Source organism: Vanacampus margaritifer, chromosome 2 (genome assembly GCF_051991255.1).
Source record: "Vanacampus margaritifer isolate UIUO_Vmar chromosome 2, RoL_Vmar_1.0, whole genome shotgun sequence".
Classification (NCBI taxonomy): domain Eukaryota; kingdom Metazoa; phylum Chordata; class Actinopteri; order Syngnathiformes; family Syngnathidae; genus Vanacampus; species Vanacampus margaritifer.
The window spans coordinates 20,044,739-20,065,800 of record NC_135433.1 but is presented as its reverse complement, the minus strand read 5'-3'; the positions used below and the strand labels follow the sequence as shown (position 1 = coordinate 20,065,800).

The 21,062-nt window shown below is 37.9% G+C and overlaps 4 protein-coding genes and 1 long non-coding RNA gene across 11 annotated transcripts in view; 1 reads left to right on the top strand and 4 right to left on the bottom strand.

The window, feature by feature from the left end:
• Positions 1-2,970: 2,970 nt before the first annotated feature.
• Positions 2,971-4,100, bottom strand: LOC144044486 (hemoglobin embryonic subunit alpha-like). Its single transcript, XM_077558934.1, has 3 exons — positions 3,972-4,100; positions 3,699-3,906; positions 2,971-3,284 (listed from the first exon to the last, which is right to left on the bottom strand). Exons 1-3 carry the CDS (start codon positions 4,067-4,069, stop codon positions 3,156-3,158), a joined length of 435 nt encoding a protein of 144 aa, XP_077415060.1. The 5' UTR covers positions 4,070-4,100; the 3' UTR covers positions 2,971-3,155.
• A 4,590-nt stretch (positions 4,101-8,690) lies between these two features.
• snrnp25 (small nuclear ribonucleoprotein 25) lies at positions 8,691-10,303 on the bottom strand. 2 transcript variants are annotated; one of them, XM_077559791.1, is made up of 5 exons: positions 9,969-10,303; positions 9,519-9,609; positions 9,065-9,170; positions 8,908-8,982; positions 8,691-8,838 (listed from the first exon to the last, which is right to left on the bottom strand). In XM_077559791.1, exons 1-5 carry the CDS (start codon positions 10,158-10,160, stop codon positions 8,781-8,783), a joined length of 522 nt encoding a protein of 173 aa, XP_077415917.1. In that variant the 5' UTR covers positions 10,161-10,303; the 3' UTR covers positions 8,691-8,780. The 2 variants fall into 2 exon arrangements, with proteins under 2 accessions (XP_077415917.1, XP_077415918.1); XM_077559792.1 differs by having other exon boundaries at positions 9,531-9,609.
• Positions 9,875-11,768, top strand: LOC144045025 (uncharacterized). The gene is made up of 2 exons (XR_013291396.1): positions 9,875-10,046; positions 11,254-11,768. It is a non-coding gene; the product is annotated as an uncharacterized LOC144045025 (long non-coding RNA).
• Positions 11,120-14,342, bottom strand: hcrt (hypocretin (orexin) neuropeptide precursor). 6 transcript variants are annotated; one of them, XM_077559794.1, is made up of 3 exons: positions 13,859-14,342; positions 12,814-13,238; positions 11,120-11,581 (listed from the first exon to the last, which is right to left on the bottom strand). In XM_077559794.1, exons 2-3 carry the CDS (start codon positions 12,925-12,927, stop codon positions 11,246-11,248), a joined length of 450 nt encoding a protein of 149 aa, XP_077415920.1. In that variant the 5' UTR covers positions 12,928-13,238; positions 13,859-14,342; the 3' UTR covers positions 11,120-11,245. The 6 variants fall into 6 exon arrangements, with proteins under 6 accessions (XP_077415920.1, XP_077415921.1, XP_077415922.1 ...); XM_077559795.1 differs by having other exon boundaries at positions 12,814-13,097; XM_077559796.1 differs by having other exon boundaries at positions 12,814-13,047.
• Positions 14,343-14,504: 162 nt separating this feature from the next.
• LOC144044118 (inactive phospholipase C-like protein 2) overlaps positions 14,505-21,062 on the bottom strand; it is a 77,725-nt gene continuing 71,167 nt past the window's right edge. The window contains exon 6 of the mRNA XM_077558339.1: positions 14,505-16,980. Coding sequence (XP_077414465.1) covers positions 16,606-16,980 — 375 coding nt within the window. The 3' untranslated portion in view covers positions 14,505-16,605. The remainder of the gene's footprint in view (positions 16,981-21,062) is intronic.

Below are 21,062 nucleotides of genomic sequence, written 5' to 3'. Positions count from 1 at the left end.
ACCACTCTCGAATCTTCTGGAGTTGCCAGGTTATTGTGACTTGGGCTAATTAAATCAAGAAAACTTACCATGTTAAATAGTTTGACCTTGTTAAAAATCACTGAATATTAGGAGTGTGCCCAAAAAATAGATTCTCATAAGAATCGCAATTCTCATTTAGTCTGATTCAGAATCGATTTTAAATGTCCCAAAATCGATTTTATTTAAATTATTTTATACTGATTGGACACTCCAAATTGTCCATAGGTGTGATTGTGAGTATGGTTGTTCGTCTCTGTGTGCCCTGCAATTGGCTGGCAACCAGTTCAGGGTGTACCCCGCCTATTGCCCGAAGCCAGCTGGGATAGGCTCCAGCAACCCCCGCAACCCCTGTGAGGACAAGCGGTTAAGAAAATGGATGGATGGATGGATGTCTTGCCTTTGTCTGTATGTGCCTTAATTTTGAGCGCTGTTCATGTTGTACCCGGTTTGGCCACTCAGGGGCAGTGTGGTTCCAGGCGGTCTAATACACCGTTAAGTTGTTGCCACATTAGAGAGTAGAAGAAAAAAGTCAAGTTCAAGTTATTCCAATAAAAGTTGTTCTTTTGCAGTGTGGAGTGCCGCGAGTAGCGCGGTAATTAGCATTAGCAAGTCAGACTGGAGTAGATCATTACAATTCCTTGCACATCTACAACATTTTATATACTTGACTTACTCAATTTGGCAAGGTTTCTCTCTATGTTGTGTCAAACTTAGAAGACATCTATTTTTACTTTACAGAAAAGTAATATCGTTTGAACTACCAAAGTCTATGTGTAATGTAAATTGAAATCTTTTGCACCCCAAAAAAAGGTAATTTAAACAAAACGAAATGTCTCGTTCCCCACTCCCCTCACGCCATTAAAGTCTTAACAGTCATCTTAAACACATGCGAAGCGAGCAGCTGTCAAGAGTGACTAACAGCTGGCGGCCACGAAGCACAAATTTAGGCGAACAAATTTAGGTTACAAGGTCTCATCGCCGCCATCTTGAGGCATGAGCTCAGCATGTTGGCATCCTGCATGCTAACGTTACAAGGAGCCAGCGTCATGAGTATTCACTGCTGTCTGGTCAGAGGGCTCGCACCAAAAGTAGCTTCTCATGTCATGCGTAATATACTTTTTGGGCTCCTTGTTTTCAGGAATAGTTCTTTAAGGTGGCATAAAGTGAACCTAGACCCATCCACTGAAGCTTTATTAATCTATCAAGCAAGATAGCAAGATAGCTAATCTACCGGTATATGTATATGATATAACATTACTGTTTTGATTAGGAGTATCAAAATTAGTGCGTTATTTTGAGTTAATTTAAAGCTCCTTTAACACATGATTACTGACCACCCCTTACTTGGAAAGCCTGTATTGGGGGAAATTCCAGTTGCAACACGTCACTATTTAGTAGTAATAAATGTAATAATAATGCATATATTTGTGGACACTGCTGTATTTTACAATTTTTTAAATGTGCAGAATTTCGCCAATTATTTCATGTTGAAGATTAGATAGCTCTTAATATGAAAAGAAAAATGCACCGAGCTGTCACCAATGTCTTACAAATGCCATTATGCAGTCTAGTGGCAGAAAAATGACCTCAACACAAATCAATATCACACTCGTTTTGTACAGTACAATAACTTTTTTAAATTTTAACACTTTTATAACCCTGGAGAACCCACGGGGTCAAATTTGGTCCCTACTACCCAAATAACACATTTATTAATTCATTTATTTTTCTAGTCTATGAATATTGAACTGACATAAGCAGTGACAAGATGGCTGGCAACATGCTGTTTTGTTGAACTGGAAATCTATCCAAACAAAACCATCTTTTCTGTAAACCATCAGTTGGGGAAATTGTGTATATTTTGTTAATCTCTTTGATATTAGCTTGCAGAATGCCCAAAGGCATGTTTTATATATATATATATATATATATATGTATTTTTTGTGTGCATAAATTAACAACTAATAAATTCATTCAAATACATTTGCACATTTGAAATCCAGTTCTAACACGCAATAAATAAAGCAAAACACTTTGTTCAATGTAGCTGTGTATTTGAGTGGTTATTTTCCTAAATTCAAAATAGTTTGCATTGACAGCGTTTTTTATTATGTTTCATCAAAATTATACTCCTACATCCCGATGGGACATATTTCTTCCAAATCCTAAATTAGAGAATAAAGGATTAAAATTGACAAACTTAATATTTTGGTGTTCAGTGGACTTATAGCAGTAATTTATTGCATAGTTCACAATTTTCCAAAGAAGAAAAGGGATCTTGGGTTCTCCAGGGTCTTATAAGTGTATAAAATGTAAATACGGCTGTGTAAATTATAATGTCAGTGTAAAAAAAAAAAAGGCTACTGAAAACGTGACTTGTACATTTGATAAAAGATTTAAAATGGTAACACTTGACTACTTTTATTTTTTCTTTAGTATTAGCATTAGCTTACTTAAAACATTCCCTCCGGGTTCAAAGGGTTTTTTAATGATGGTAACAAAGTTTAATTCCAATGGAGAAAATTAGGATCGAATCACCGTATGTTGCCTCAAATAGTCTATCCACATCAATAAACTTAACCGATAAATGTGATTTTTAGCTTGTAATTTCTTTTTACAATAAACTAATAACGTATCGATGCCAGCCAGCGACGTTTAACGACATAGAAGAACAAATCAATAAATACTCTAAGTAATAGAGTATAAGTAAAATAAATGTTCTTCCACTAGATGGCAGAAGACCCAATAGGTTAAACTTGTAGCCATTCATATAACAGAAGACTAGCGTTGTGTTCTACTAAACAAGCCCGATTCACTGGAAAGGTTTTGTTAATAAAATGGTATAATAATGATTTCAATATTTTTGTGACATTTTATTTGGTGGTGTGCTGTGTGATTTTTCTCATATAAAATGGGCGCTTAGTTCACCTTTTAGACATGACAAGCCACTTTGTACAAACTTGGAATTTTATTGTCACTTTGAAATTCTGCAGCTGAGCGTTCTAATAAAAGAAAACAGTCAAACGAGTTTGGGCTTTTTCTTTTTTTAAAGTTTTGCATTTATTGATGACAAGCACACAGTAAAGACATGCTGCTGCTGCTGTCTGTTTTCCGGGAGTTTGTTCTCCGCCTGTTTATCTGTATTTCTCAGCCAGGGCCAGAGACACAGCGGCCAGGAACTTGTCCATGGACACGTGCACTTCGGGGGTGAATTCGGTGGGGAACATGCTGGCCAAAACCACGAGAATGCAGTGGGTGAAAATCTGTGAAGAAGAGCATAGCGCCATGTATCATTCCGTTGCTAGCCACACACTTTTTTCATTGTTGGAATATTTTAGTTTACGAACAATATTCTTGTAAGTAGATTTTTATGCCTCTGAGGTTTTTAAATACATTTCATTTGACTTGATGTTTTATTTGCTAATTATTTTTTAAAATCTTAGCCTAGTCAACAATGAAAACTTTCACAAATACTGAAAGTTGCTCATAACTGCAGTAGTTTGCTGTTTTTCGGAGAGGATCAAGAAAATATGTGTAAGTATTTTTTCATATTGTCCACATTGTGATTATTGATGCTATTTGTTGTGTTGTTTTGAATTAAGCTAAGCACAGTTGTTTTTTTAAACTTTGTTTTGTGTTCAATTTTTAACTGCCTGTTGCCAGTTGCGTAGGTTTACCTTGAAGTTGGCGGGATCCACTCTCAGGGTGAAGGCATGCAGCTCGCTGAGGGACATGAGGCCTCCCTTCAGGTCGGCGAGCCTGTTCACAGCTTCGCCCACGCCGGACATGATGGCCTTGCCGTGCTTCCTGACGGGTGCGGAGCCAGGGCTCAAGTCCTTCCAGTGGGAAAAGTAAGTCTTGGTCTGGGGGTACACGACCAGCAGCCTACCCAAGAAAAAGAAGTCATGAATACGAACGCAAAAAAATGTGAGCCTCCATCTGAGGCCTACCTGGACAGAGCCTGCATGCCGATGTCCTCGGTCTTTGGGGACACTTTGTCCCAGAAGGTCTTGACGGCGATCTTGTCTTTTTCGGTGAGACTGGTCATCTTTGCAGTTGCTATGAGTGCTGTGATGCTACTGAAGTGTGGCGGGGGGCTTTTTATAGGCGAAAAAGCACGGCCGCACCCAGGACCGCCTCCGACGAGATAGCCCGCCGCACGCCTAGCGAGGAGATAACCCAACATCTACTCACTGTGCCTCGCGGCGACACACCTCAGCCTCAAGAAAATCTATCATGAGCAACTTCGAATGACCTCAAACTCATCTCTTGTCTGCTTATTGGTTATTGTTTCAAATGTCAGAATTCACGATTTTCCCAGTAAAACGAAGCAACACAGATCATTCGAGCATCAATGGCAGTAATCCTGCAATCAATCGTTTCCGTCACCAAAAAGTTATGACCAGACCCGTATAAGTTTGTGAAACACGAATCTTCAGGTTACAATACCATTTGATATTAATTTAACGGTTCCTATATGGATTCAGTCAGAAGTAAAAATCGGAGCACATTTAGATCATTTTCAAATATTGTCACATCACGTTTTTAGCAATAAAAATGTGAGCATATTGTATCTGTGCGAATGGAATACCAAAGTAAAAAAAAGCAAACAAACAAAAATGATGGTTGTATATAGCATAAAAAGTAAATTGCATGTAAACTTAAATACTTTGTTTATTGCCTCTCTAAAAAATCATTCAAAAAAAAAAAGTTCAACAATGACTTGTGTGTGCAGTGTTAATCAAACCAATATGAGCTTAACCTACTAGCCTGGTAGTTTTTTTTATTTAACCAATCCCTTTTTAGAGTGTAGAGATGTCCGCATCAATTTTGCTGGCGAGTGATCGCAGTTTTCTGACATGAAGCGATGTTAAGTTTTAGACTTTCCCTTTCATTAGATAAGAATTATTTGTCATGACGAAACTGTGGATTTGGCAGAGGCCTGAGCTCTTCTGATTCTAAACATGGCCAGCAAAAGCAGCTTTCCCAACCATAAGCACTTGTTTTATTTTTTTCTGAAAATAACCGAGTCATCATACATAAATATTAAAATGAACATCTTCAAGATCACGAGTATCTTGTTCACTGTCATGACCGCTCAAACTGGTTCATTGGTGGACCAATCAGGACACATTTTGTGTCATGTGTGCTTTGCCCTGTGATGAAATCAAATCATATGACAACCTTTTAAAGGCAGTTAATCAGGAATCTTTATTGTCATTATGCAAGCATAAGAGAATTTTGTTCGGGCAGCTTTCAGGCACAATTTAAAAAGGCGCCAAACTAGACTACATAATAAATAATTAAAAAGTGCAGACGTTTTGTTAAAGTGTACAATGTGGGTCTTTGCCGTTTCAAAGAAATAATCTGTAAGTGAGCGGAGGGTGAGTACATTTGGAGATGGGGTGATGCAATTCACCACCTGGGGGGAAAAAACGATGCAACAGTCTGTTGGTGCGAGTCCTGATACTCCTGTAGCTCTTAAGAGGTACAAATAGTTGGTGTCCCGGGGGGTTGGGGTCTGCAGCAATGCGACTAGCCCTCCTCCGAACCCGGCGATCAAATATAGAGTCCAGTGGTGGGAGAGGACACCAGGTGCTGTGTGTGTATGGACCAAGTGAGGTCAGATGTAATGTGGATTCCTAGGAACTTGATGTTATCCATTTGCTCCACCCCCTCCTGGATCTCCTAAAACCCACAATGACCTCATCGGTCTTGCCTGCGTTCAAGACGAGGTTATTGTTTGAACACCGGTCTGTCAGGTGGGTCTCATCATTCAGGTGAACCGTCTCCCTGTTGCCGGGTGTATGGAAGCGTGCAAAGAAACGGTTTAACCCTATAAAGCCTGAACCATGAAACATGAGAGGAAATTCTGATTCTTTGTAAATAGAGTATTTATTGGTCCTTTTAAACAAACAAGCAAAGTCATTTGAAAATCAACTTCCACATGACTTTTGATTTGTGTCATTTTTGATACATCCGGTCACAATGCTTTACATTTGTACATTTATAAACATATCAAACATATTAGTATTTCCAAAAATCTGAAAGAACATTTCCCACCAACGGCTATAGACGTTAAAAATTCATTTGAACTTTTTCAACATTTTTTTAACATTTTTGCCCACTTTGGTTAACAAGAGTATGAAAACCTAATATGAAATGTGTGATTAATCGCGAGTTAACTATTGAAGTCATGCGATTAATTACAATTAAAAAATTTAATCGCCTGACGCGACTTAATGATTATTTAAGAAATTTGGGGCGCCAGGCGATTACAAATTTTAATCGTAATTAATCGCATGACGTCACTAGTTGACTAATCACTAATTTTATATCTGTTTTAAATATACAATAAAAAATATAGGTTTTCATACTCTTGTTAACAAAAGTAGAAACAATGTTAAACTAATAGAAATTGTCAAAAGCAATTTTTGACGTCTACAGCCGTCAATGGCATTGGGGTAATAAAAGCCATAGTAGTCCGCTTAATCTCAGATGGAATAAATTGCAGCTCGGGAGATACATAGAAGTGGCAAATGTTTAATAGTTCAGCCCTGCTGTACTGAACTAGCGCTCGTGACTGAGACACGCACACAAACATAAACAATGCAAACAAAAAAAAGTTTAAAAATAAATAAATAAAAAAGCCCAGAGCCCTGCAGCTGCGAACACATGCGCCGCCATGCCAGAAAAGACAAGTTCTCGTGGAGGCCGGCCTGAAGAAAACCAAACAAAGAGTGAGGCTGCTTTTGTTCAAAAATACATATATACACGTAAAGAAAATAACTTTCTCTTCCTGACTGCATTATTGTAGTGTATTTCAAAGACGACGTACCAGATTTCAAATCTTGGATCTTAAGCAGCATTTATATTATTTTCAGATTGTGACTCTTTTTTCTTTTGGCTTCTTATCTGTCCTGCAGCTGCTGGGGAGGACCCGCTCAAGTGACACTGCAGATAATTCCAAATTGTCTTTGCAGTGTCAAGTTACTAATTGCAGTACAAGTCATCAAATACGCTAGATGTTTTGTTGGTAAACAAACATGAGGTTTTATAATGTACAAAAAAAAAGGGGGTGGACAAACTTATTGCACTCAAGGGCCACATATGATTTATGAATTGATCTCATTTCATTTCATTTGTCTAAAATGTTTAAAACTGATGGACTAAGATATACGGTATTTGTAATTAAATAAAGAAAACTTTTATTTAGTTTACGGAGCTTACCTTGCAGTCTAAAGGAATCACCACTATTGATTTCTCTGCAACATTTTCTGTCTTCATCGGTAAGAATGCAACTATAAATACTCTTCCATATGGTATACATATCTACAAGTGCTACTCAGAGTGCATCATGTCAACTTTGAAATGAAAGTAAAGCATGTAAATCTAACCTTTGTAAATTATGATTCGCTATACTGAGATAAAATACTCAGAATGGTGGATGCAAACAGTGAAGGTCGTTCTTTGAGAGGCTCTCATTACCCCCTACAGGGATCCTGGCACAAAACACGCACTGATAAGCATTTTTAACGGAAAAAAATAACAGAAGTTGGCAACGCAAGATGGCTGCCCTCTGGCTTCGTATACAGTATACATCCATGGTTGCCATTCATAAAGCAGAATTAGTCATGACTCCCGCAAAGTATATCAGATTTGCATTCAATGTAGCAGTTCCACTAACTAAGATCATTTTTGTTTAAATTAGGACAAGACCCTGATTATTTCAATACTGATACTTTTTGGGGACACTTTTGTTTGCCCGTGTGCCATGAGATTTTACTAGTGTGTCAATAAAGGTTGACAAACAGTAACAACAGCATTCGTGCACTTTTGTTGACATGCTAATGTGACTCAGCTAACATGAGAGCGTTATCTCACTGACTCCTCCCAAAGACAAGTGGATTCTTGAGAACACTTTTTGCTCCAAGTGCAACAAAACCGCGTAGTGCCCTGCAGTGGGCCCCCCATATTGCTTGCTTGGGGATCAGAGGGGCGGTGGGGGCGACTTTAAGAGGATGCAAAGAGCCCATGTGAATGCCAATGATGTGTCATGCACTACTCGATAGGGATCATTAGCAGTTTTGTGTTGAGATGATCCAGTATGGATTCTGATGGCACTTCTTTCTTTCGCCTTGGCAAGCACCCTCGTGCCTTGTTTTCCACTGACCCAGCCAACTAATACGTTTAGATCAGCATGATCTGTTTATATGGGAAATGTGCTAAATGTAATAATGATAATGCATGAGATTTTTATGGGGCTCAATGAGAAATGCCGTTTTGTAGTGAACGATGTTCAAACTGTACTTCATCGCCACCTTCTGGTCATTTCCAGAATCGACTGGATTAAACATGAACTTGCAGTATTTATTAGTCCACATTCCTGTATTGTCAAGCATAATTTGCAGTGTATCTGTCTTTCTTTCTTTCTTTCTTGTTTTGACCTGCAATATAGCAGTATGGTTAAACAATAATTGCATTTTTTAATTCTGTAAAATAGGTTTACACATATAGTACATACTTGGTGTGTACATGTCTAGTAACTGTGTTTGTATACTTTTATATTATTTACCAAAGTGGCTTCCTATTTCCCCGAACAGAAATGTTGCACTTAAACAAAGCACAAAAAAATAAAACATCTGCTGATGTAGAAAACACTATAACAATTACAGGAGCAGAAGTAAAACTTTATTAAATAACAACAAAATATAACAAGCTTCACATATAAAAATAAAATCTGAGAGGTAGAAAAGAAATCACTTCTTCCTGAGCCTCTTCATGAATGTCACCTCGTCTCTGTTCCTGATGCCGTAGCTGAAAAAAAAAATGAAGTCAAATATTGATCTAAATAATAACATTTAAATCAAGTTCAGATTCACTTACTCTTTCAGCCTCACGCGGTCGTCTTCCAGTTTTTCCCCCTGAAACACCAAATTATAACTTCTCCAAGTATACCTCCTGTGAAGGCATTTCATTATTATTTTTTAATATTCTGTATATTGTGACATGTAAAAAGAGTTTCAGTGGTTTTGTTTGTTACCAGCTGATGTGCCTGACACCGCCTTCACGTTGCTGTTTCAGCTCCACAAACCTGCGAATGGCTTTTTTCAGGTCCAGTACGCTGGCGTCTTGTACCACCACAATGGCTAAAACACAAAGAAAAATAAATTACCCCAAATACTGTACTGTACACAAATAATTCATGTGGAAACATATTAGTATATTGTATTTAATTGAAATAATAAAAATACGGTAACATTTTGGGGGAGAAAAAAATAATGAGATGTCAAGCAGTTATATGGTTTTCGACACAAAAAAAAGTTTAAATCTTGCAAGAAAATAGTTCCATATTTTCACAAATTAATAATGATAAAGGAAAAAAATGAGAAAATGAAGCTAAAATTGATACTTTTAAAACATGGGACAGAAAATGACTAATTATATCAATATTTATAGAGCCACAAGTGATGATAAAATAATTTTAAAAAGCATACGCATTATTTCACCGTCAGCCTTTAAAACCTTTACTGTCATGGCCTGGCCGTACTCCAGTGCAATCTGAGAATTGATTTCCTCCAACGTCACCTGCAAAAAAGAGAAACTGGTGCTAAACTTGCATGCAATTTTTCCTGGTGCTTGGAGACCTAAAATTGTTCTTTCTTTTTTTCTTTTAACTTCTCCTGGTCCTTTAAAATAGGGTTGTCAGTGACATACACCATGTGTTTTTAAGTCAATCTAAAAGATCGGAAACGTATTAAAATATATATATTTTAAACAGCCTGACAACTGTTGTCTATTATTTATCACGGTGGCCTTGTTAGGCAGGTGTCCTAATCAGAAAAGTTGTACTTGAACGCACCATTACGACTCGGCGGTTTCGTTTCATCTTGAATCTTTATGTCATGAGCAAGCACGCAGGCTGGATAGAAAACAAATAAAAGTACCTGAATGGGAAGATCGCAGAGTAATGGATCTTGTACGAGGCGAGCGAGTCCCTCCTCGAAAATATCCAAAATGTCAGCGTGAGTAAACGACTCCACATCTTCTTCCTCCTCAGTTATATCTGGCATCGTTTGCGCTTCTTCTTTTTCCTTCACATTTTGTCCTCCAGCGGCCTCCTCGCTCGGTTTCTCCATGACAAACTTCGATTTGTGTTACAGCTAGTTTAATTTGTCGAAGATCGTTTCATTTGAAACACCGCCAAAGATTGTCAGTAAACACAAAATGTGTGCGCTGCAAATAAAACACCGGAAAGAAAGTGTCGTTCGTGTGCGAGGTTCCGCACAACTGCTGTTCCGTGGCTAAGATGTTTGTATAATATTTTACTGGCGGCCATCAATTAAATAGACAAATAAATGTGTTGGGTGAATTTTTGGCACTACAGTAAATTTTGATCTCATGTTGGCATACATTCAGCCATATTGAAAATTTACCAAAAATAATAATTCTAATTAAAAAAATTTTTTTTTTTGATTCAGACCCCAAAAAAAAGATTAAAAAAAAATACATTTTGGTAAATGGACAATGTTTTATGCATACAGGTAAAAAAAAAAAAATCTAATTTATAATCTCATAAACATTTTCTTTTAATTCTCCAGCTATGAGAAATGTAAACTTTTAAATTACAATTTAGAAAGCATTTTCAATCATTTCCAACACTCTTTGTGATTTACCAAATCATGTTATTTGTGCTTACAAACTTTTAAAATAAGTCTTAAGTGCTGTATTATTATTCCAAAGGATAAATTGCACTTTTCGGTCCATGAAATCTAGAAATTTTCAGTAGCATGTGTATCCTTAGCAGCAGCACTCTTACATGCTATTTTGAATCTCCTGTATCAACTATTGTTGTTAAAATGATGCAAATTTCGCCACTGTGGGACTAATAAAGGTTGTCTCAGTGAATTTGTATGAATTTTAGGGGTCCTGAACACGACCCCACAAAGAATCAGACATTTTGGGTCAATACACAAACTCCTACTAGGGAATTTGCCCCAATTGGAAGAAGATGGAATAGTCCAGAGATAGCACTTGAAAGGAACATTGTAGATTTTGATGTTTTGTTTTTTGTGAATTAAGACTGCAACAATAACAATTGCTTTAAAAGGAAGAAAACTTTATTCATCAGTTGGTTTGAGATGTTTAGGGGCCTCCGGAAATCTGGTTGCCCAAAGCAGTTGCTTGTTTGTCAACTGTTAAGTCCGCCCCTGATTGTAGCCCATCAAATAGGTGAGGGCGTGACGTCCGAGGGGGGACCCCACAGGGTCTGGGCCCTCCTGCCCATGGTGAGGATGCCGGCGGCGTGGTTCCGGGAGCCGTGCAGGAGTTGTTGGAGACGGCTGTTGAAGGCACCATCGTCTTCCGTGCGCTTACCTAAGGTCAGGATGCCGGCGGAGGCGTCCGCCGGCTCCCTGCCGACCCCTCCCGAGCGACACAGCAGCAAGTGCAGGCGACACGCCCGTGAAGGGTGTCTGCAGCACTCGGCCGACAGGCTGTGAGCGTCACAGACAGCCTCGTGGGACAGTAGCACCAGCGCCAGCACCACAACGGACACCTTCTGCAATTGAGGAATACAGATTAGTGGTGAAAACTGAGCTAGACTTTGGTGGAGATTTTGTTTTTATTTTTAAAAAGTCCTGTTGAATTTTTTTTTCAAGCAATGCATTAAACGCTGAATTTAAAATGTGGGGTTGGCCAAGTCAGTTATAGTATCCCCAAAAAAATAAAAGTCATGTATAAAAGTACATCAGTATGTATAAATTATTTTAAAAAAAACTAATTTTGTGCTATATGAAAAAATAATTAAATTGAAAATAATTCAAATATTAAATGAAAGTGTGTACATATTAAGTAGCATGTGTAGATATTAAAATTAATACAATGCATAAAAGCTATGTATTAAAAACAAATAGCTGTAAAAATATGTATCAAAGAAAATGTAGAATATTAAGAAAAAACATTTTGAAATATTCAAAAACTACAACCCCAAAAACTTTTTAAAATTTCATTAAAAATTACAACAAAAATTCTAAACATATGTCAATACCAATATATAATAATAAATAAATATTTTATTTAATCAAAATATTTAATGAAAGTGTGTACATATTAAGTAGCATGTGTAGATATTAAAATTAATACAATGCATAAAAGCTATGTATTAAAAACAAATAGCTGTAAAAATATGTATCAAAGAAAATGTAGAATATTTAGAGAAAACATTTTGAAATATTCAAAAACTACAACCCTAAAAACTTTTTTAAATTTCATTAAAAATTACAACAAAAATTCTAAACATATGTCAATAATACCAATATAACTCTACTAACTACTAAAAAAATAATCCAGATTAAAAATATACATCCAAATTAACTATAAAATGTTAAATCCTAACAAAATCTAAGTATACATTGTTAAAAACAAATTACATTCAGATAATGAAAAAAATAAATGTTAACATAAACTTTAGATTACATAGTAACTTTAAATGACAATAAACAATATTTTAAATCAATAGATACATACAATATATATATTTAAAAAATCTATTCTCGTATAGAATACAAAACACACAAAAAAATTTTTTTAGTAACGTGCTTCCATACAAAATGGGCACATTTGGAAATACAGAAAAAAAAAAACTTAAAAATAAGGAAAAATGAAATTAAATGAAAATATCATAAAAACAACAAAGAAAATAATACATACTTTGTGTAAAACAAAAATTTAAACAGTGCTGAAAAAATAGAAAAATAAAAACCCAAGTGAAACAAGGTTCGGTGTTCCTACCTTGTTGCATGCGTTCGACTCAGGCAACATCTTCAGTTTGGTGTTGAACCACGTCATCTTCTGGCTGCTCTTCCAGGGAGTCATCTTGCTTTTATATGGCTTTGTGCTGAACATGACGTAAGTGACCCCGGGTTTTGCTCATCTCCCCTGCGGTTAATTAAATCTCGTGGAGTAGATCATCTCCAGGACTCTTGCCTCTAATACAGGTATGTCTTTGTGGTGGCAGCCAGTTGGCTTATTAACACATGCCATGATGGCCAGTAGTGAGAAGTGGGGCTAATTAGCTGCATGGAGTTACAAATTATTTACACAAATATCAAGATGGCCTTTCTTTAATAATACGAAGCTCATTCACAAGGTTGCTTAATTGGCTGATTCCCTCACAGTGACACAATACTTTAGCTGGCAAATGCTTATTTTGGACACTGGAATGAGACGTCATTAAGCAGAGTTATTGTTTGCTGCCACCTGATGGACAAACAAAGCATTGCTGCATTCTATTTCTTCATGGTAAGGTATTTATTAGAGCTAGGATATTAAATACTATGCTTTGTCATAGTTTCTACGGCATTCACAAATGTGTTTATTTTGAATAATAAATGGAGAGTAAGTGCTTTGCAACGCATATGCTTTAAATGACACCGTAAATGTCAGATTTCACGTAAAAAAAAGAAAAAAAAAAGAGGTGCAGTATGTAGTATGTATAATCGAGGTGTGGTATAATCGAGTAACCCATTTACTCAAATCGAAGTATCAGGTGTTTATAAGAGGTTAGGCATTGATTATTTGCAATTTAATTAAATTAATAAACAGGCATTTATTTGAGGCATTGTGTGTACTCATTGGAGTGGATGACAAGTCTGGTGACTAATCTGGTAACTAAACTGGTGACGGTGTCTGCTTTAGCTGAAGCCCTAGACAGTAACAGGTGTTTACTGTATTAGGTCTATTTATTATTTATCTGTTTATTATTGATAGTTTTCCAATAAAACAAATGCATTCAATTTACTGCATAAATGTTTCAACATTTTTTGTAGCGACTAACCTTGGGTCCTGTTGTCGCCGTGGACGTTTTTGACATTGCTCCATTAAGCAAATATTTGTCCAAACAAAAAAAAAAGGCTTCAAGGGCTCAATCCAAAACGTGGCATAAATTATGCAGCTAAATGCAAACTTTAAACTGAAATTCTATTTGTGAAATTAATAAATATATGAGAGTATGTTTGAGCAAAATGTTTGACCGAATGGTAAAAAAAACGCAATACCTTCCACGCCATCAGCCTAATCACCTACACCTTTGCTTAAAAAGTTTAGGGAGGGAGGGTGGAGAGGTCCAGGCAGTGCCTACACTGCCACCTGTGGGCAACTAACGCAAATACAAGCAAAAAAAAAACATGTGGCGCCTACATTATCTGCTTTACCATCTTGCGTTAGACACGTCTGTCGCAAGTATAGCATGGGCTAGATGTCACAGACTTCCCAGTTTCACACCAGCGTCGTTTCCGGCCACTGATGGCCGCGTTCCAACACTCGCACCCCGACCCCTGCGCCCCCCAACCGCGCGCTCCCGTCCATCGGCGACAAGAACTGGGACGTCGCAAACAGGAAACGGAAAACAAACGTGATGCGTCCATATTGCAGTTGAAGCCTCTCTGGGTTTTATTTACTCATCTTCGGAGAGTAGCTGATGCTTAGTGGTGTAACGTGTTCATTCGTGAAAATAAATAGAAACATATTTAAAACGTTTTGCACACCCACATTGCGCTTCAAAGCAGGCACACTCCGAAGCCACGATTGGAGAAAAGATGTTTAACTATTTTTGACTGGAGCTTGCTGAAAATGAACCAAAAAAAAAAAAACAAGATATAACAGACATTTAAAACAATGACACCACTTTTAATGGGTCACTTCAAGGAGATTTAACAGAGTCTGATACACATGGCTGATGTCATTCTTTTTCACACATCTATTTTTTTTAGTTTTGTTGGACCCTGGTGTTGAGGAGCTAACCCACAATCCCCCATTGCAGTCCCTTCATTAGGCGACTGCCAAACAATCACAAAACGTAGAATTAAAAGTAAAAACAAATATCCATAGAACTAACAACAATTAGAACAGCCAACATTCGTGTGGAGTCTTTGCATCATCCCTTATAACTTTTTTAATAATTTACATCTAGATTTACTATACGTTGTGTTGAGTCTTCTGATCGTGGTTGTTGGTAGGTGAAGCGAGTCCTCAGACCAAACAAATGAACACGACCTGTGCTGGAAGAGGACTAAAAAGTGTGAAGAAATACAATACAGAGGCAAAATGTGAACTGACCCCAAAGGAAAGTGGTCATGAGGTGCAGCCTGTACCCACAGAGAAGAATAAGAGTAGAAGGTGGAGTCGTGTGGTAAAAGAATGTCACACCGAGAGAGAACTTTGAAGATAGCAGAAGAAGGAAACAAATCGGGAGTAATGCATGCGGACTGGGACGTCACACTTACATCTAAAGCTAACTAAAATATATTTTTTATAAACCCAAAACAATCATTTAGAAAGAATATGTAATTATGTAGCCTGATGAAGTTGTATTCCAGCATCATAATCATAAATAAATACTTAATTGTATTAATATATTATAATAATTATATATATTACAATATTATTATTTTACTGACTAAAGATTTGGATCTGGTGTGCAATGTTGGATTATTTTAACTTTCACTTTACATTATGCGTGAAAAATTAGTTCAGTGGATCTTTGGACCAAAAATGTCACCTAAATAAAATTAAAAACAAAAAAAACAAAGAAACCCTATATATGCTAAAAAAAAGGCTTCATTTTTTTTGCATTTAGTCAAATAAGAATTCACACAATGATAACCGCAAAACCTTAAAAAAAAGAAGAAGCAACAACTAAAGCATTACTCAACAAAATATAATGATCGCTTTATGTTTGACTGTTTTTAAGTTTTACTTTTAAGTTACTTGTGTGCCTTATTTGCACACAAATTATGCTAAAATGTTGCTAATAAAAAAACATTTGCCCTCGATTTAACCCTGCCAAGGCCTGATTCTCGGATAATGCTGAAGCATGGAGTGTGGCAAGAACGATTTTTCCCTTCCTGATCTACTTGGACGGATCGGGTCAGATCGGATCAACTATCTGTGGAGAGTGTGCTGTGGTCATCTTGAGTACACCACAAGATAAGAACACATGTGTGAGCTCTCTCTCATTTGAAAAGCTAATAAGAAAAAAAAAAAAAAACGGTATGTGTGTCCAGTAGATGGCTTTAGTTAGTGTGCGAAATCAGTGTAATGGAGTGCCTCAGGGTTCCTGTTTAGGACCATTGTCTTCAGCACAATTTGTATCATTTCCACCAGGGAAAATTCATCCACCACATCAATTCTTGGATGGCATTGTGTTCCTCTTAACAAATGACCACTGTGTCTTCTATAGTCTCTTTTAAAGAAGACAACTAAAAAAGCAGCTAAAAACAAATGGTGGGAAAATCGATAGGCTGAAATTAAGGTTTTTAGGACATGGTCTGTAAATAGGAATATGAAACTTAATAAGAATTTCTTCTGCTCTCTCGATTCTGACCTTCACACTTGTGTCTCGCTTCTAACGCGACGAGTCTTCCTGCTCCTCCTCATCATCATCATCATCATCATCATCTGGCTGACGCTATCCTCCATCTCTAATTGTTTACCGCTCGCCACTTCTTGCATCGCTTCCAGATCTTCCCCCTCATCTTTCTCACTCTCTCTCGTGTGTTTGTCTCCATGGGCACAGGCTGCGGGTCAGCAGGGTCCCGCCGTATCGCTGCTGAAGGTCTCCTTCTCCGTGATGGAGTCCAAGGGTCCGACTGCCCGATGCTGCTGGAACTGGAAGTGTGGTGGCAAGGCTGGTGGGGGTGTGTAAGCAGGTGGTTTTGGAGCAGTTTGGAGCAGTGGGGAATGAGGTCCGGTCCAGGGTTGGGTTTGCGAGGGGGACGGCAGCGGCGAGGCTTTGGCCTGAGGCTGCGTCTGGTGTTGGTGGAGGTATGGCTGATGATGCTGCAGCTGAGGGGAGGACGCGCCGTTCTTGCTGAGGCCACAGGACTGAGCCGCGCAGTGGATCTGACGCAGGGTGTCCAGTGCCTCGCTCTTGGCGTGCTTCAACAGGTCCGCCTGGCCCTGCCACAAAAAAACATTCAAATCTGATTAATATGCTCTCCCTGAATCCCTGTGACGGATAGAGACTGGGCCCTGCCACAAATCAGCAGGCCATTGACACCCCCCAGTCCACCCCCCTTCCTAACATCAGTTTGTAGTTGCTTGTAGATTTCACAAAATGGCGGCAACGCACTTAAAACTGAGAGGTTGCTGGGGAAAAAGGCGCGTTCAAATATCCCAAATGACAAAATACAGAGTTAAAACAAACTGGTATTTAGGGGTGTGAATTGCCTAGTACCTGGCGATTCGATTCGTATCACGATTGGATTTGATACTGATTAATCCCGATACGAATCTAAAAATGTATTATTGCGATTTTTTTAAAACTCAAATTTAGAAAATACTAATCAGTAAACTTGTACATGTACACTGTAAGATTTGTATGAACATTTATTCATCTGAAAATTCAGGCTTATAACTTGAGCCACTGCATTTAACAAACAGGTTGCAGTTTGTTTCATGTTTGAACAGCACTGAAATAAAATATTAAGGCTTAATGTTCCATTAATATAACATTCTTCCATGCTTAATATGTGAATCCTAACCCTAAGTAAGTCGTTTTGTTGAATATTCCCATAAAAAAAATCGATGTTTAAAAATCGGTTCGGCCGCATATCGAATCGTTTTGAGAATTGCGCGCTGTAATATCGCGATATATTCCCGAATCAATTTTTTTCTAACACCCCTACTGGTATTCCATTTGGACGGATTTATCTACTGTGGTCTGTAACAACACAGACAAAGAATAATTTGCAGTAACAGTTACACCATGCATGTAATAATGTACAAAATTCTAAACTTGTTGTTGTTAAAAGAGATTCAGGCATTACACACTGAAATGAAGGACGATATTTTGAACAATGCTGCAATGTTAACAAAAGTGACGACAAATGTCTGCCAGGAGTTACTTTATAGGGTCATTACCAGTGAAAGACACAAGGGGGCAGTGTAGCACCACTAACACAAAGCGCCCTGGTTTTATGCCAGCTTTTCTCCAGCGCACTCATGAGGCCATTACGTCCTACACAATTTCTGCTGACTGTTTGTTGTCATATGGGGAGGAAAGTGTTGATACAGCTACGCAGTCCTTGCCAGGAAACCTGGACCATACAATAATAGAAAAAAAAAAGTGTCTTTGCACAACCATCAAGTTTGAAATTAAACAAACAAAATTAATATTTTGTGATCTGACCATTACTAGTGAAAATAGTATACATCCGTGAGTCAGCACTTCTGTTCCACTGCTACTGTACTCTGCATTCTTGTCTTTCATGTGTTGCCACAGACACCTTGCACAGACATGCACATACTGCATCACCCCAAAAGCCCGCCCCCTCTCCCTCCCGTGAGCTCCAAATTGTGAGTTTGCACATTTTTCCCTCCCACTGAACTTCACCCGGGATTGACCTACTGTGCTCGGCGGGGAAGCGTGCCAGCCAGGCCCGACCCGCTGACCAGATGTCAAAATGGCATGTAAAGGTAAAGTTCTGCGCTGCAGGTGGCCTTTCGAAATGAGACTCCCCGACACACGCAAACATGAATAAGTCATGTGTTTGAATCCCCCCTCCCACACACACACAAATTATGTAAGTCGTGACTCACCAAGCATGAAATACGACGGCGACAAGTTTTGCGACGAAAGAGCGACGAAGACGCACTTTAGCGTGCGGCGATCCGCGGGGGGCTAAGCTCGAGTAGCAGGCAAAATCCAACCACTTTATCCTCATGAAATCCCTAATCCCCCTCGTTTGTCCAAATCGGACCCTCTCCTTAATAGAGGCTCGGATGTTGACTCATTTGTCTCGTTACAATTAATGTCAAATTTTCTTAAAGATACAGGAAAAACACTTAGCGTCATTAAATTTAGTAGGAATTTCTATCATGAGTAAACTCCCCAAAAAGTTGCAGGAAATCATGCTGTAGAGCAAACAGGAAATCAGCCATTTACTTGCAGGGATTCTTCAAAAGCAAATTTATTTGCGATTTTGTTGGATTGGTACCAACATTTGAACCATGTTTACTCCACATATGGGACATTCATTGCAAAAAGTTTTATTTCTGTCATTGTGGGTAGTGTTTTAACTCTTCCATTTTGGGGATTTCCAAGGCTCCTTCAAGAAGAATCTGGCCGAGAGATTTTGTCCAATTGCTACATACACGATACAGATGGGTGATGCTAAATTGAAAGCAATTTTATTTATCACGTGTGGGCGCAAAATGGCAGAGAAGTTTGATGACAAAAGTCAGATCGCTCAGCTCCACAAGGTCAGCATCTGATCAAAAGTCTTGTGTGTAGTGAATACTCCGCCTTTGTGAGATTTATAGGCACGCCCTATTGGCACTGGCAGAAGGGTAATGATGCAATCATGACACACTTGACGCCCCGAAACCTGCATTCATAGGCAAGCTCTTTAGATGTTAGATTACATTTGAAAAAGAGGATGGAATGCTTTGTTAGTGTTGTGTCGTTTGACAAGGTCACTTTAGAGTGTTTCTTCTAAAAGAAAAAAAAAAGAAAAGGGAAGGACGCAGTGGCGATTATGTTTTGTAACATCCTGACTTTTGATGAATGCTCGCCAGCATCCTTGAACTACTTGAGGCCATTTTTTGACAAAAAGATCATAAAACATTGTTTTTCTCTGAAATATTATTGCATAAATTGTTGAAATATTTTATACAAGGTGTTGCACATCAATGGGTTGCCAGTAAAATAAAAAACAATATGTTGAATTCAATAGCAGGCAATCAAAACACAGTTATGTAAATTGTGGGGTGCCCCAGGGATCAATTCTGGGGCCAGTACTTTTTCTTCTTAATGTGAATGATATTACAACCATTTCGAAATCGTTCAAATGTATTTTGTTTGCAGATGACACCACTTTATTTTATGCCGGGAAAAATATATATAATGTATTATAAGTAATAGAGGATGAGTTCAAGAATATTATGAAGTGGTTCAGTGCTAACAGACTGTCTATAAATATGAGTGGAACCAGATTTATGATTTTCAGTTGTAGAAATAAATATAGATGTCGAAGCAACACTGACTGTGCAAAGGCATTGAAATAGAAAGGACTAATGAAATTAAGTTTCTAGGTATCGTTATTGATGAACATTTAACATGGAAAGCGCATATAGAACATGTCAAATCTAAGGTGTCACAAACCGTAGCCGCGTTAACGCAAGCTCAAAGAATCATTGAACAAGAATGCTTGGTTATTGTTATACAATTCATTGGTTGTTCCATACCTGAGCTATTGCATTGAAGTGTGGGGGTGTGCAGCCGAAACCTACACTGAATTCATCTTTCTTTTACAGAAACGTGCTATTTGTGTCGTTTTCGGTTGTGAACACAGAGATCACACTAATCCAATATTTATACAACTTAAAACTTTAAAATGTAATGAATTGATGGTGTTTAACCGTCTTAAAATATTGTACAAAGCCCATCATGAAGTTTTATCCATTAATATGCAAATTAAATTGATAAGAAAGGGAAAAGGGAGTGAGTATAAATTAAGAGGAACAGACATTTTTCCCCCCAAACCTAAATTTAGAACAAAACAAAAAGAAAGATGTATTTCAACACAAAGTGTCAGTTTGTGGAACAATCCGGATTGTAAAACAAAATCTTCTCAGTCTATTTGATTTTTTTTTTTTATGTATTAAAGCACAATTACTGTAAAAATATACATAGCACAAGTACACACAGTTGAAATATTTAGAATTATTTAGTCGGAACACTGAAAGCGTCTTGACCGCTCGTTGTCATTAAATTGTCATTAGCTTTGTGGAATCCTTAACAACTACAATTGACAATTTTTAGACATCCATTTGATGAATGCTACATGTTTAGCCTTCAATGACAGAAAACATCCATCCCCATGTCATCTCCACCCAAAAAGCTCAGTCATGGGAGCTCCCTCACTCAATACTAAACGATTTGCAGCGTCAGGTTGCCGGGATAAATATAAAATATCCGTTCAGTCGAGCGGGGCCCCCTGTGCAGCTTCATCTCTTCATAAATTACGGCAAGAGGGGAG